The sequence below is a fragment of the Pelophylax lessonae genome (assembly GCF_965119305.1).
Source record: "Pelophylax lessonae genome assembly, chromosome: 6".
In the NCBI taxonomy this organism is placed as follows: Eukaryota; Metazoa; Chordata; class Amphibia; order Anura; family Ranidae; genus Pelophylax; species Pelophylax lessonae.
In genome coordinates this window covers 175,828,468-175,845,910 of record NC_138773.1, presented here as the reverse complement: position 1 = coordinate 175,845,910, position 17,443 = coordinate 175,828,468, and the positions used below count along the sequence as shown (strand labels likewise).

General features: G+C 43.9%; 1 protein-coding gene and 1 pseudogene across 2 annotated transcripts in view; one reads left to right on the top strand and one right to left on the bottom strand.

Moving 5' to 3' along the window:
* DNAJB11 (DnaJ heat shock protein family (Hsp40) member B11) overlaps nt 1-17,443 on the bottom strand; it is a 68,665-nt gene that overhangs the window by 31,520 nt on the left and 19,702 nt on the right. Inside the window, exons 3-4 of the mRNA XM_082260571.1 lie at nt 14,627-14,724; nt 8,687-8,819 (exon numbers count right to left, since the gene is read on the bottom strand). Of these exons, the coding sequence (XP_082116697.1) occupies nt 8,687-8,819; nt 14,627-14,724 (231 nt within the window). The remainder of the gene's footprint in view (nt 1-8,686; nt 8,820-14,626; nt 14,725-17,443) is intronic.
* Nucleotides 1,048-4,794, top strand: LOC309557472 (zinc finger protein 862-like; annotated as a pseudogene). The gene is made up of 2 exons: nt 1,048-2,229; nt 3,823-4,794. The product of its transcript is annotated as a zinc finger protein 862-like (transcript).

Sequence of the window (17,443 nt, the reverse complement as noted above, 5' to 3'; positions counted from 1 at the left end):
TTTGGTTTGTGGCTGGGGGCTAGAAGTGTTGTGCCTGCCATTCCTTTCACAGGGTTGTGCAAACTATATCACCCAACGCCCAGTACATGCAGTTCTGAGCACCAGCCATGTGTTTTTTACATTTAGCCCTGCTGTGGGCAAGCAGCGATCTGGCACTTCCAGTTCCAGCACATGCCAATCAGGGGGCCCGGCCAATGATTCATCACTGCGGCCTGTCAATTGGTGGAGCGGATGACAGGAGAGAGACCTGTGTTGGTAAATTAATAGCAGGGATGTGCTGTTTTGTGTCCTGCAAAGCAGGAAATAAAAACAGTCACATTCCTTAGTTAAAGCACCACATAGTAAACACTTCGTAGGTGGATCCGTGCTGCTTAGCAGGGATCGATCCGCCGATCCCCGCTGAGCCGGCGGATGACAGCTCCGTCTCCGCTTGCAGTGCGGAGAGGGAGGTGTCACAGCTCCCGCTGCTCTCTATGGGGGATCGGATGAGAGCGGACCGCCTGTCCGCTCTCATCCGATCCGATCCCTGGACGGATGGAAAAATTGGGTTTCCATCCGTCCAGATTTCACGGACAGGATCGGATACGGATGGCAGCGGGTGTCAGCGGAGGTGTCTCCGCTGACATCCGCTGCCCCATAGAGCTGCATGGAGGATCCGATCAGATCCGCCTAAAAAACTGACAGGCGGATCTGATAGGATCGCCCGTGTGAAAGAGCCCTTACACGCTACTAGGGACATAGTTAACCCTTTGATTGCCCCTGGTGTTAACCCCTTCCTACCCAGTGTCATTAGTACAGTGTATATTATCACTGGTCACTGTATTAGTGTCACTTTAGATGTCAGTGGCAGTTAGTTCCCTCCCAGTGTCATTGTCAGATAGTATGCCGCACTATTGCAGTCCCGCTCTAAGTTGCTGATCGCCGCCATTACTAGTGTAAAAAAAAAAAAAAGCAAATAACTCCAGTATATATACACACCATAATTTGTAGACTATTTTACTTATTGGGATTTCAACAAAAACATCTTTGTTTGTGAATTCAGAAGAAATGAAACGTGCTGCAAAAGGCGTGACGTCAGAAGATACCAAGCAACTGCGAATGACAAATTTCTTTGCAAAGACTTCTTGTTCAGAAAGTGCAGTGCAAAATGTTATTGCAGAATCAAACTGCTCAAGAGAAGAACAACCAGCAGAGGAGTCCCCTTCAACAAGTCGCCCTCAAAATGATGGCAGAAGGAAGTTTAAGCAAGATTGGTGCAAAGAACTCACATGGCTTAAATATGACTATAACACAGGTATAGCCATATGTGAGTGTTGTGCCTCCTTCCCTGGCATTGCCGACCACACATCCAAGATTGCGAAAGGGTTTTCAGGACCATTTAAACTGGAGACCTTCAAGAAACATGGAAAGTCACTCCAGCATGAAAAATGTATGAAGGCCAAACATGCCCTGTTGGCTCCAGAAGCTACGCCATTGGCTGTATGCATTCACAAAATGGACCAAGGGATGTTCAACCACATGAAAGTTCTATTTAATGTGGCCTATTATATTGCAAAAAACAACAAGCCATATACAGACTTTAAAGGTTTGTTAGAGCTAACAGGGAAACTAGGGGTTGATGTGAGAGAGGAGTATGCAAATGACAAGAGATGCAAGGAATTCATCTCCCATATAGCAACTATAAACCGGAAAGAACTCATCTGCGAGCTAAAGGAGGCGAAATATGTTAGCTTGATGCTAGATGGATCAACTGACAAAGGAGGAGTAGAAGAATTAATATTATATGTCAGATACATCAAGAACAATAGGATCAAAGAAGTATTTCTATCAATCCTACCTCTTGAAATGACAACTGCAGATGGGTACTTAGAAACCATCACTAAAGAGCTGAAGACACATGGTCTTTTAGACTGGCTTTTTTCAAACCAGCTGATTGGAATTGGTACAGATGGTGCTGCAAGCATGATTGGAGCTGAAAATGGACTGGTACAGAAAGTACGTCAAAATCTCAGTCATGTCATTGGCATTCACTGTGTTGCACACAGATTAAATTTAAGTGTATTAAGCTCTGTGAAAGAGGGAAAATGCATTGATGACCTTGACTCTGTTTTAAAGAAGCTGTACCAATTTTACCAGCATTCACCCAAGAGAATGTGACAGCTAAAGCAGGTAGCTGAAAGTTTTCATGAAAAAATCCAGAAATTTCAGTACTTGCATAACATAAGATGGGTGTCAAGCAGTGTTGGTCATGTAACTTAAAAAAAGTAATTAGTTATAGTTACTAGTTACTTCCCCCAAAAAGTAACTGAGTTAGTGACTGAGTTACTTTTTTACTGATGTAACTCAATTACCAGGGAAAGTAACTATCGCGTTACTTTATAAAAATAATCAAATATGTCAAATAACTTGTATGCCTCTTGTATGTGTGGTATTTGCTTAGTGGTACCTGCATGGTATTTGCTGAGTGGTACCTGCGTGGTATTTTCTTAGTGGTAACTGCGTGGTACACTGGTACGGTACCTGAGTGGTATTTGCTGAGTGGTACTGGCTGGCTGCGTGGTACACTGGTACCTGAGTGGTATTTGCTGAGTGGTACCTGCGTCTGCTGCCTGGAGTGTATGGCTGCTGGTAGGGGCTGGTGGTGGTGTGGCACACTGGTGGTGGGGGTCTGAGTCCCAAGCCCTCCTGTCCCGACTGTGAGTAACCGTATTTTTTTTGTACCTGTGCTGCTGCTGCAGTGCTGCCTGGCTGGCTGCTGCTGCTGGAGGTGGCTGGCTGCTGCTGCTGGTGGTGGTGGCTGGCTGCTGGTGATGGTGGTGGCTGGCTGGGGATGCTGGTGATGGTGGTGGCTGGCTGGGGATGGTGGTGGCTGGCTGCTGCTGGTGGTTGGCTGGGGATGATGGTGGTGGCTGGCTGGGGATGATGGCGGTGGCTGGCTGGGGATGATGGCGGTGGTGGCTGGCTGGGGATGATGGTGGTGGTGGCTGGCTGGGGATGATGGTGGTGGTGGCTGGCTGGGGATGATGGTGGTGGTGGCTGGCTGGGGATGATGGTGGTGGTGGCTGGCTGGGGATGATGGTGGTGGCTGGCTGGGGATGATGGTGGTGGTGGCTGGGGATGATGGTGGTGGCTGGGGATGATGGTGGTGGTTGCTGGGGATGATGGTGGTGGTGGCTGGGGATGATGGTGGTGGTTGCTGGGGATGATGGTGGTGGTGGCTGGGGATGATGGTGGTTGCTGGGGATGATGGTGGTGGTGGGGGGCTGGGGATGATGGTGGTGGCTGGGGATGATGGTGGTTGCTGGGGATGATGGTGGTGGTGGGGGGCTGGGGATGATGGTGGTGGCTGTGGATGATGGTGGTGGCTGGGGATGATGGTGGTTGCTGGGGATGATGGTGGTGGTGGGGGGCTGGGGATGATGGTGGTGGCTGTGGATGATGGTGGTTGCTGGGGATGATGGTGGTGGCTGGCTGGGGATGATGGTGGTGGTGGCTGGGGATGATGGTGGTGGCTGGCTGGCTGGCTGCTGCTGGGCTTGGCGTGCTGTACTCACTCAGTCTGGAGTCCGCGCTCGTCCTCTCTGCTCACTCACAGTCTCCTCCTCCTCCTCCTCTCTCGTCCTCGGTCATAGAGGAGAGGGGGAATTACAATTACATCTACTGCCATCTAGTGGCGGTAGATGTAATTGCGGTAACGCAGCCGAAAGTACTGGCAGCGGCGTTACAATGAGAGAACGAGTAATCTGATAGATTACTCGTTACCCTCAAAAGTAACTGCGTTAAGTAACGCCGTTTACTTAAACGCAGTTACTACCAACACTGGTGTCAAGCAAAGTTAGTGCTCTCTCTGCACTTGTCAAAGATTGGAAATGTGTGACAGTCCACCTGGAAAGTGTTGCTGCAGAAAAAGACACTGCTTCTGCAGTTGCACATGGTTTGTTGAAAAAACTAACTGATTTTAAATTTGTTCACATGCTCCATTTTCTGCTTGACTACCTAGAAATTATTAAGAACCTCTCCCTTTTATTTCAAAGGGAAGAGCTTTTCTTAAGCACAATTGAGTTGCATGTGAAAAACACTATTTCTTCTTTAAAATCTCTCAAAGATGTGCCACAACAGTATGAGGAGAGATTTCTAACTGGAACATCACTCAAAGGACAGTATCGAGATGTACAGTTGCATGGACTCAGTAATACTGCAACTTCTTTGATCCAGCATGAAAAGGACAAATTGATTCAGTATGGTGTAAAATATCTAGAAGAGCGATTTCTCATTCAAAGGAATATTGAACGTTCCACTGCAGTGTTTGATACCTTTGCCTGGCCATCGGGAAAAGCACTACAAGACTATGGTGTTGATGACATTACAACATTGGCTCAGCATTTCCAGAAACAACTCTCACTGCCTGAAATGCATGATAAATGCATGCATGCAATCCACAATGAGTGGTATGAATTTAAAGTCCTTGGAAAAGGAAAGAAACTTAGTGAACTTCTGGATTTGGCACTCTCCAACACAGACAGATTTCCAGTTTTGGGAAACTTGTTGTCTATAGTGTCTGTGTTACCTGTCTCAACCGCATGTTGTGAGAGAGGATTCAGCTTAATGAACTTTGTAAAAAATAAGTTCAGATCTTTAATGCAGCAAGAAAGTTTAGGCGATTTGTTGATGACCAACATGAATGGACCATCAGTGAAGGATTTTGATCCTGCAAAGGCCATTGACCATTGGTACTTTAATTGCAAAAGTACAAGGCATATTTATGGCCACAAAAAGCCAAGTGAAAAAAAATGACATTGCATTAAACAGCTGGTGTGTCACATCAGAATATATTCATTATCTACACAAGTTAAATGCCTATGATGTTTGGTTCTAGTCGTCTTTATGTTTAAATTTAAGATCGGTTATTTTCACCATTGAAAATAAAGCTTTGTTGTTAAAAAAAAAAAAAAAAACTGGCTCCTAACTTTTTTAGCTGGCTCCTAGATTCCAAACAAATTTGTCAAGCCCTGCATTAGGTATTGGGCACCCTACGCTGGTGCAGTAGGTCTTAGGTTCCTCCTGGTGCACGACAATGCCCAGCCTCATGTGGCGAAAGTATACAGCCAGCTCCTGGAGGATGAAGGAATTGATACCATTGAATGGCCCCCCATGCTCGCCTGACCTAACTCATATAGAACACTTTTAGGACATTATGTTTTGGTCCACCTGACGCCACCAGGTCGCAGGTGTGTCTCTCTCTCACACATATTATATATATATATATATATATATATATATATAAAAAGTTTTTCATAAATGGAGACAATCCTCTATAGCACTTGGCAAAATATATTTAAGGTTAGTAAATAGCCAGCCTCATAAAGGGGAGCCCATCCATATATATAACGAATAGCCTAGTTGCCCCATTTCTATCAAGTATAATTAATTCTACGTGTTATATGTTGTAGAGAAGATGATATTTCTGGGATATTTTGAACCTAGAAAGAATATGTGGGGAGATCGCTCTCTTGTTTGTCCCATAGCTTGGCACTACATTCTTGTAGTCTTAAATGGTCTTCAGACCACAATAGTTGATTCCTTTGTTTTTTGATTATCCTACACCAGATCACCATTGACCGGGTGTGAGGTCCAATTCCCGCCAAGGACCCTAACCATTATATGGCTGGTTCAGGCTGCACGCTTATGGCCAACCCCTGATTGGGACTTCGGGACCAGTTGGGTAGGAAGGCTAGGATTGGGACTTACTGCACCCCCGGAGTTTTCCATCATGTGGAGTCCGCTTGATTGAAAAATACTGTAAAAATTCTATCTATAAATGCATGGTAAGCTTTTGATTTGTATTATGTATTTTAAATCTGGTTGTAATGATATAAACTATGTGACTTACTGTATTCCCTTCTTTCTCTTTATAAGCAAATAGATGAAAAACCTTCTACTCGTTCCTGACGAAGCAACGTGTAGTTTGTCATATATTGCGAAACGCGTTGAATGAGTGGATTTGTTTGTATCCATTTTTCATCTATGCATTAACTCTGTACATATGCATGTCATTAATCTTGCACCAGTTGCACTATATGCATTTTTGTCATTGATGTTATTCTGCAATAAACTTGTTTTTATGATATACGCTTACCTTGCTATATTACCTACCCAAATAAAGTCCCATTTTATATGACCCTACTGGTAACTGGGACCAGAGGTTCAAATTCTCTTTATATGCCTACTTAGGGATGTGGGAAGGTTCCTATGGACAGCACTAAATCTTATTTCAATTATATATATATATATATATATATATATATATATATATATATATATATATATATATATATATATATATAAATAAATAAATATATAAAATTGCCCCTAATACCCAAAAATTTTAAACAAGCTGGCGGGTGTATCAAGCCTCATTTTTTGATACATAAAGTCACAGGTTGTTATTGTGCAGCGTTACATATCAAGGGATGAGGTGCTAAAACGGAGTGGTGATCTATCCACAATAAACCATATTACATAGTTAGCCTGGCTGAAAAAAAAGACCATCTAGTTCAACCAATAAAAAAAAAAAGGAGGGGAAAAAAATAAATTACAACCCACAATCCTATACCGACAGTTGATCCAGAGGAAGGCAAAAAAACCCCTGAAAAGCGTGATCCAATTTGCTACAGCAGGGGAAAGAATTTCTTCCTGATCCCAAGAGGCAATCAGATATTCCCTGGATCAACTTAACCTATTAATGTTGGCATCTAGTTATATTATGTACATTTAGGAAAGAAATCAGGCTTTTTTTTTAGACGCAATCTACGGAGCTGGACATTTCCAGCTCTTGGGGGAGTTTATTCCTCATTTTCACAACTCATACAGTGAAGAAACCTTTCCGTATTTGCAAATTAATTCTCTTTTCCTCCAAACGTAAAGAGTGCCCCCTTGTCCTCTGTGACAACCTTAAAGTGAATAACAACACCAAATTCACTATATGGACCACTTATGTATTCATTATACAGGATAATACCACCCCCCCCCCCTTTATCTCCTCAAGAGAGGATCAATTCAGTTCCTCTAATCATTCCTCATAGCGGAGCTCCTTCATGCCTCTTATCCGTTTGGTTAATCTTCTCTACGCTTTCTCCAGTTACCAGTTATTCTTTTTGTGATTTGGTGCTCAAAACTGAACTGCATATTCCAGATGAGGTGTTACTAATGATTTGTAAAGGGGAAAAAATCTCTCTCTCTCCCTCAATACAAGAAAGGATTGTACTTACAACCCTGGGCATTTTGTGAGCCAGCCCTTATAACAAATAACATTCATTGGTTGATAAGGAGCACATCTGGTGCCTGCACGACAACCCACTGACACCAACCATGGGGCACCATTCCTCCCACTGACACCAACAATGGAGCACTATTCCTGCCACTGACACCAACAATGGGGCACTATTCCTCCCACTGACATCAACGAAGGGGCACTATTCCTCCCACTGACACCAACGAAGGGGCATTATACCTTCCACTGACAGCAACGAAGGGGCACTATTCTTCCCACTGACACCAACGACGGGGCACCATTCCTCCCACTGACACCAAGGATGGGGCACTATTCCCCCCACTGACACCAACAATGGGGCACTATTCCTTCCACTGACACCAACGATGGGGCACTATTCCCCCCACTGACACCAACAATGGGGCACTATTCCTCCCACTGACACCAACGAAGGGGCTCTATTCCTCCCATACCCCATACATAAAATCCCTTCCTATCTTTATACTGCATCCACCAAGGGGATGGAGGTGTAATGCTTTTCAGCTGGTCTCTTCCAGTTTGCACCATGGTTATAACCTAATTATTTGAGTCTTTGAGACAACAGCCAGTCTTTGATGAGGGTGGGTTGAGGGAGGTTGGGCTGTCTCCCTCTCACCCGTTACCCCATCCATCCATTAGCAGCCATGTGCCTCCAGTGTGAGGACACTAAATTAGGAGTGTTAGGACTGCAGATTTAACAGGGTGCCGTGAAGTGGCTCTGCAGCTTTCACATGCGTTTGCAAATGTGTGTCAACTAAACCCCTGTTCTTTGTACCAAGAGACAGGTCTATTTGGTTGGTGACAGACTGGAGGGTGAGTACATCAGACTGGGGGCTGGCTGACTTTCATGTACCTCTTACAATCCTTCAACCTCTTTTTTTTTTTTTTTCTATTCCTCCCACTGACACCAATGAAGGGGCACTATTCCTCCCACTGACACCAACGAAGGGGCACTATTCCTCCCACCGACACCAACGAAGGGGCCCTATTCCTCCCACCGACACCAACGATGGGGCACTATTCCTCTCACTGACACCAATGATGGGGCACTATTCCTCCCACTGACACCTACAATGGGGCACTATTCCTCCCACTGACACCTACAATGGGGCACTATTCCTCCCACTGACACCTACAATGGAGCACTATTCCTACCGCTGACACCAATGATGCACGGCTTACTCCCACAGATGCCAGTACAATTTCTACCTCCAATGGCCACAGTATTGCCCTCCTTAAGTCTGAAGGACAGTAAACTGGCCCTTTGGTTAGCATGTTTGGAGACCCTTGGTCCAGAGTATGAACATTTTTCTGTGTAATGCACAGCTAACTCTTTCCCCTATGTTATAACCATTTAATAAATTTTGCACAATATACCTCTACAAAATTTCCAGAGTATACTTCTTCCAGTGTCACTTCAAGATCGATGATTATATCGCTGCCCCGTGGAACATTTCGGTCCTCTTGACGTGGATTGCCACCAAACATGAATCCAAAGTCTCCAAAGAAGCTAAGAAAGAAAAGTTGTTGTTATCTTATAGTAATGTATACACTTTTTTCTTCGAGCCTTAATGAAAGCACTAATACAATATAGCACAGGCATTTGCGATATGTGCAGGGGAAAGTACTCACTGGCCGTCAAACCTGACTAACACAGTCTTCCAGGATCAGCACTGCCTTCCTAAAACAAAAAAAACATTCACTCGTACAGTGAGAAAGGCCATGCAAATCATTTAATTAAAGTGGCAAACCCAAAAACGTATTATTTTGCAGCTTACCAATCATTAGATGTGGTGCCTGCATTTGTTTCCTTTTTTGATATTTTTTCCCTGTTTTCACCTAATGATCTGGCCAGAGAGTAAATATATATGGGGGTCTGATAGATGTGTCCTCTATATATGCATATATATATATATATATATATATATATATATATACACACACACACACACACGCACACACACACACACACATACATACATATACACACACACTATTACTTTTGCTTTCCCACTGTAATTTTAAGAGCTAATGTACACTTTTCTAACTGTCGGAAACAAAGTTTGAGCCTGCGATGACCCTCGCCGCCTGATGAAAACCAACCACCTACATTCATGTTTGATCAAAGAATAGACATTTGTGGTCAGAACCAGTTTAAACCAACAACTGTCATGGCAGACTGCTGCTAGTTCCCTTTTTGTGTCAGTCACATGATGTTAACGCCCATTTAACTATTAACTTACTATTAGACGAGATGGACACTGATTGGATTGATTATATGATCACACCTAGATTACAACCTAGAACACGCCTATGTCTTATGCATATTCATTACTAAAAATGAGTTAGCCTAATGCTCATTAGCTAGACGTGATACTTCTGATTTTGCCCAGTTCACACAAACTGAGCTTTTGTAAAACTGTATCCTCCCACTGCAGTGAATAAATGCACCTTTTCTTTCATCAATTTGGACTCACTATCTCATCTTAAAAAGGTCTTGTTTGAAGACTCCCTAACCGGCAGTAACACACCTGTATTAGTGAGAGACAACTCTGGATGAATGAGAACAGGAGGCACAGCAGCATTGTTACATGCATTAGCAGATTTAGTTACACTAATTAAAGTCAAACTCCAGCTCACACTTTATAATCAGTTACAGCAAAAAAAAAAAAAAAAGTTATCCTTTTGGGAAAAAGGTTTTGCCTGAATAAATAAAAGCGGCTCATTTTAATCATTCCTGCCAGTGTTAAGTGGTTTGTCCCATCCATGTAATGGAGGATACATTCTCTGGGGAGCTTGTCCTTTTGAAAAAACAGACTTGCTGGTTGGATCACCAGATGAAAAGAAAGAAAGCCTAAGGCCCCTTTCACACATACAGTCCGTTCAGTTCATCAGTTCAGTCACGCCAAATGTATCAGTTTTTCATCCGTTTTTCATCAGTTTTTCATCCATTTTTCGTCAGTTGTCATCAGTTTTTCATCCGTTTTTCGTCAGTTGTTATCCGTTTTTCATCCGTTTTTCATCAGTTGTCATCCGTTTTTCATCCGTTTTTCATCCGTTGTCATCAGTTGACATCAGTTTTTCATCCGTTGTCATCCGTTGTCATCAGTTGACATCCGTTTTTCATCCGTTGTCATCCGTTGTCATCAGTTGACATCCGTTTTTCATCCGTTGTCATCCGTTTTTCGTCTGATCCGTTTTTTTGACGGATGAAAAATAGGGCATTCATCCGTTCAAAAAAACGGACATTGACGGAAGTGGATGAAAACGGATGTTAACTGATGATCATCAGTTGTCATCCGTTTTTACATAGAGATGCATTGATGTCCGTTTTTCATCCGTCAACGGATGGATGAAAAACGGACAAACGGACAGCATGTGTGAAAGGGGCCTAAAGAAGAAAACTACTGCAATATAATAAATGTTTGCTTTTTGGAGTTTAAAATCGCTTTCAGTCCAGGGACTGAAAAAAAAAAAAAAAAAAAAAAAAAAAAAAAAAAAAAAAAAAAGAAGAATAGCAGTAGCACTTTGCAATTTTAGCTTTGAGAAAAAAATATTGAAACCTTCAAGCTCTTCTGGTTTAAAGTATAACTTAAGGTAAATCTGTAAACCTTTTTTTTTTTTCCCCAGAGTGGAGAGGGATTAGAACACCTGTCCGGGTTTTTTTTGCTGCCTGTGTCCCCGTTAGGGAGATTCCCCCTTCCTGTTTATAGATCACTGAAAGTGAAAGAAAATCCCACATTTTATTTCTCACTAGGAAAAGAATGGGGTAGGGGAAGAGGACTTATAAATGTGTATATGTTTGCGTGGGGCAGTCCACTAACCCACTCAAACAGTTGCTTTTTAACCACGTACAGGGTTACTAAAACCAGGACCCTGCATTCACTATATCTGACCTACCACAGTATGCAGAACATGGAAATGAAATTATTTTAGTAAAAATAAACTGCTAAATATCTTTTCTCATCAGCAGTATATAGCAATCTTGTGACTTCTATCAGTGCCTGGTTAAAGCTTGCAGGAGGAGTTTTCATACTGCATTGGCTGTCCTACCAGAATGCAGGACCCCTGACCCTCTGTCTGGACAGTGCTGATTGGCCCTGTGCTGATCACATGCACTCTCCCAAGAAAAAAAAAAAAACAAAAAAAAAAAAAAAACACACACACACACACACACACACACACACACACACACACACACACACTAGCAATACACACCAAACTGAGCATGTGCAGCCTGACTCCAGTAACTCTAAGGCCCCTTTCACACTGTCCGTCCGTCGGACGGACTACGTTCATCTCCTGATCAGGAGGATGACAGCTGTGTCTCCACGCTGTGTGTGGAGACCCAGTTGTCAGTTCCCCATGCATCTCTATGGGGGAATCGGATGGGAACGGAGCGTCGGTCCGTTCTTATCCGATCCGCTGGACGGATGGAAAATAGGGTTTCCATCCGTCCAGATTTGATGGATCGGATGTCAGCGGTCATGTCTCCGCTGACATCCGATGTCCCATAGGGATGCATGGGGGGACCGTTCAGATCCGGCAAAAAAACGGACAGGCGGATCTGAATGGTCCGCCTGTGTGAAAAAGCCCTTATTCGGACAGGTCACGTGAGTACACCCCTAAGTAAAAATGTCCAAATTGGGCTCAAAGTGCCAATATTTTGTGTGGCCACCATTCATTTCCAGCAATGCCTTAGTTAGCCCTCTTGTGCATGGAGTTCACCAGAGCTTCACAGGTTGCCACTGGAGTCCTCTTCCACTCCTCCATGACGACATCACGGAGCTGGTGGATGTTAGAGACCTTGCGCTCCTCCACATTCCATTTAAGGATGCCCCACAGATGCTCAATAGGGTTTAGGTCTGGAGATACGCTTGGCCAGTCCATCACCTTTACCCTCAGCTTCTTTAGCAAGGCAGTGGCTATCTTGGAGGTATGTTTACGGTCATTATGTTGGAATACTGCCCTGTGGCCCAGTCTTCGAACGGAGGGGGATCATGCTCTGCTTCAGTATGTCACAGTACATGTTGGCATTCATGGTTCCCTCAATGAACTGTAGCTCCCCAGTGTCGGCAGCTCTCAAGAAGCCCCAGACCATGACACTCCCATCACCATGCTTGACTGTAGGCAAGACACACTCGTCTTTGTACTTCATACCTGGCTGCCGACACACACGCTTGACACCATCTGAACCAAATAAGTTTATCTTGGTCTCATCCGATCAGAGGACATAGTTCCAGTAATCCATGTCCTTAGTCTGCTTACCTCCAGCAAACTACAGGCTTTCTTGTGCATCATCTTTAGAAAAGGCTTCCTTCTGGGACGACAGCCATACAGACCAATTCGATGCAGTGTGCGGCATATGGTCTGAGCACTGACAGGTTGAACCCCCCACCCCTTCAACCTCTGCAGCAATGTTGGCAGCACTCACTCGTCTATTTCCCAAAGACAACCTCTGCATAGGACGCCTAGCATGTGCACTCAACTTCTTTGGTTGACCATGGCAAGGTCTGTTCTGAGTGGAACCTGTCCTGTTAAACCACTGCATGATCTTGGCTAACGTGCTGCAGCTCAGTTTCAGGGTCTTGGCAATCTTCTTATAGCCCAGGCCATCTTTATAAAGAGCAAAAATTATTTTTTTTAGATCTTCAGAGTTCTTTGCCATGAGGTGCAATGTTGAACTTCCAGTGACAAGTATGAGAGAGTGAGAGCGATAACACACCTGCTCCCATTTACCCCTGAGACCTTGTAACACTAACGAGTCACATGACACCGGGGAGGGAAAATGGCTAATTGGGCCCAATTTAGACATTTTCACTTAGGGGTGAACTCACTTTTGTTGCCAGCGGTTTAGCCATTAACCACTTTAGGACCGGAGGATTTTCCTGCTTAACGTCCAGGCCACTTTTTGCAACTTGGCACTGCGCGACTTTAACTGACAATTGCGCGGTCATGCAACGCTGTACCCAAACAAAATTTGCATCCTTTTTTCCCCCACAAACAGAGCTTTCTTTTGGTGGTTTTTGATCACCTATGCGCTTTTAATTTTTTCTGCGATATAATAAAAAAAGAGCGGAAATTTTGCGAAAAAATTGACATTTTCATTTTGACAGTTCAAAAATATCCAATATATTCAATTTTTGTCATATATTTAAGCCAAAATGTATTTAGCTACATGTCTTTGTCAAAATAATTCTCAGTGAGCGTATTTTTAACCGCTTTAAGACCAGAAGATTTTACCCAATTCCTGACCAGGCTATATTTTGCGATTCGGCACTGCGTTACTTTAACGGACAGTTGCGCGGTCGTGCAACGCTGTACTCAAATTAAATTGATGTCTTTTTTTCCCCCACAAATAGAGCTTTCTTTTGGTGGTATTTGATCACCTGTGCGATTTTACATTTTTGAAAAAAAGAGCTATGCTGAATCCTGTAATCTGTCACTGTCTGTTACATAGTAGATCCGCCCGCTTTGTTTACACAAGCGGGCGGATTTCCTCACTCGATCCCTGACGATCGGGGAAGAGCGGCGGTGATCACAGCCTCTCCTTCCCTGGCCCGACTCCCACTGTGTCTGAATACAGTGGGAGCGAGCCTCCGGCAGTGCGGGTGCGCCGCCGAGAGAGGGGAGAGTCTGGGGACGTAGGTCTACATCGCCAGACCTTAACGAGCCACTTTGCCGCAGTACTGTCCATGTAGGCATTCAGCAAGTGGTTAATGGCTGTGTGTTGAGTTATTTTCAGGGGACAGCAACTTTACACTGTTATACAAGCTATACACTGATCTTAGTTAGTTCTGGGAACTGCCATTTTGCCTCTACCTCATTGGGGCTGTATAAGGATCTAGTGTACATTCAGCTAAGATCGCTAATAAAATAGAACTAAAGGCAAAGCTATAATATAGAGCGGTGAGGAGTTCTAACCTCTGCCAGGTATTTCCTACGGTCTTTGATTCCCTGTTGGGGAACATTCTGTCAGTCTAATTGTTCTGAACACCAATGTCACTGGTAATGAATGTGAAGGTAAATCCAAAATTGTGAGTTGCCACCAGGACAGGAATTGAGGAGAAATCTGCCATTGGGGCTATTGTTCCTGTGATTCCATCACATTGATGCCTTACTTCCTCTTGAGTCTACAGGTTAGACAGTGAATGGCAAAAAACAGACAGTGGTTTTAACCCTTCCCTACTCTATTCAAAATTAAAAAAGAAGATTGCCTTTAGTTTTACTTGTAGTTTAAGTGAGCTTTGTAATTTGTAATCACTTAACATATAGCAGTATACAGCAGGTCAAATCATGTTATAGAGATCGACTTACTGTGAGAATACATCACCATGAGAACCCTGATGGCCATCTTTAAGTCCTTCTTCTCCATATGCATCATACTGCTTTCTCTTTTCTTCATCAGAAAGTACCTAAAATATAATAATTATGTCTATTGATAAAATACTTTATACATGTATCTTTATAGGCGGCACATTTTTAAACTTGTTAATTGGAGTACCAAGTACGAAAATATTGTACTGGAGATACAAAAAGAGAATTATTACCAAAATGACAAAAAATCCATACAAAGAGAAATAAGAATGACTGTATAATATAAAACAATCTGTTCTCCATGTTTTCTCAGTTGTAAAAAAGAAAAATGAGAAAGCCAACACATTATAAATAAAACAATTAGAATTACTCTGAGGAATCTATTTTGAATTCTAATTATAATGCTTTGACTTGGTATCACCTAGCAGCAAGAGGGTCGCTGGTTCAAATCCCAACCACGACACTACCTGCCTGGAGTTTGCATGTTCTCCCTGTGCCTGCGTGGGTTTCCTCCCACACTCCAAAGACATGCTGGTAGGTTAATTGGATCCTGTATAAAAAAAATTGTCCCTACTGTGTATGTATGTGGGTTAGGGACCTTAGATTGTAAGCCCCTTGAGGGCAGGGACTGATGTGAATATGCAATGTATATGTAAAGCGCTGCGTAAATTGACAGCGCTATACAAGTACCTGAAATAAATAAAATAAATAAATCAGTCCTTGTACAACCAGAGTTGTATGCAATTTTCTCTGCCCCTGCCTTGCACAAGCTCTACTTTCCCATATGTGTCTGTGTGGTCAGGCATTGAAATAGTGATCAGAGAGCCATTATCTTTTTAGGTCTTGCAGTAAATAAATGGAGCCTGGCAAAAAAACGATTTTCAGTCCAAGGCCTCATGCACACTGGACGTTCTTACAGCTGCTTCTAGAGGCAGCTGATGTTTATTTTTCCTACCTCTAAACTCTCCTGCATGTTAGCCTAGGTGTCCATGCACACATAGGCTTTTACTGGCAGGAAAAGAAACCCACTGCCAGTGCGTCCAGAAACAGCAGAATTTGGGCAGAAAAAAAAATTTTGACGCTACTAAAAGCTGCTAAATGTGCCTAAACATCATGCACATTTAGTGCTTCAGCATTAATTAAGCAGCAGAAATCCATACAAGCTTGCACAATTTATGTCATGCACAGGTCAGTGTAGATTTTAAAGAAGTTTGCAAGCAGTTAAGAAGTTTTTATTGCAAATGTATTATAGCGGGTCTCTTCTGCAATAAAAAGCCTGTTTACAAAATGTGTCAAGGTAAAGGTCTGCTTTAACAAGCTGCCATCCAAATAGATATTTTTCCTTCACTGGCCTGACTTTTAATGGTGGCTATGGCGTTCCATGTTATGGTGCAGCAGTGCTAATCACAGCTGTCCAGGTACTGTTCCACAGTTCTCATACTAAAGTACAATGAGACAGTCCTCCTAGGGTATGTACAGTGCTACAGATTGCACCCATCATTGACCACTTCATTTACAAAGGACCGGGAACAGAGTGAGGTCACATGATGCAGAGCCATAATCCCGAAACATTGTTCTTACACCGTTTAGGGATATGTGCTAAGCAGCAAGCACCTAGGCAAGGAAAAACACTGACCACTGGGACTCTGGGACCACTAAGTATCACAGGACTGCAGATTGGGCTCAAAGCTTTTAACAAACCCCTCTGCTAAGGTGTGAATGTAGGTTTATTGTATATAGGAAAAATATCTATTCGTGACCTGATGCTAACATTACATTAAATTGATCTCAAAAGCCCATTTACACTATTCATTAGTCCAGTGGTTTCCCTACTGAGGCCGTTAGCTAATTTTTAACCAACCTTTGGAGCACTGACTAGCCCCAACCATGGGGCACTCCCCCCCCCCCCCCCCACTGACCCCAACCACAGGGCACTGTCCCCCCCCCCACAAACCGACCTAAACCACGGGCACTGCCCCCCCCACTGACCCCAACCACGGGGCACTGTCCCCCCCCCCCACAAACCGACCTAAACCACGGGCACTGCCCCCCCCCACTGACCCCAACCACGGGGCACTGTTCCCCCCCCCCCACGACCCCAACCACAGGGCACTATTCCTCACACTGACACTAACCATAGGGAACTATTCATCTCACAGACACCAACCATGGGGGAACTATTCATTCCACCAGCACCAACCATGGGGCACTATTCCTCTCACAAAGACCAAACATAGGACACTATTGCTAACTTTTAACCAACCTTTGGAGCACTGACTAGCCCCAACCACAGGACACTGTCCTCCCCCCCCCACACAGACCTAAACCACGGGCACTGCCCCCCCCACCGATGCCAACCACGGGGCACTGTCCCCCCCCCCACGACCCCAACCACGGGGCACTGCCCCCCCACCAACCCCAACCACGGGGCACAGCCCCTCCCACCGACCCCGAACATTGGGCACTATTCCTCACACCGACACTATCCATAGGGAACTATTCATCTCACAGACACCAACCATGGGGGAACTATTCATCCTACCAGCACCAACCATGGGGCACTATTCCTCTCACCAAGACCAAACATAGGACATTATTCCTCCCCCTGATCACAGGTGTTATGTAATATTTTTACTCCCACTGACAACCAAGCCTGAAGCATTGTTTACTGCATGGCCCCTTTAAAAGGTCTGCAGGACAGAAAACTGGCCATTTGTTAGAAAAAGTTTGGAAACCCTTGCATTAATCCGATAATTTACTATACTGAAGGGCATTATGAATGTCAACCAGGCATGTCACTTGACTGCCAGACCACCC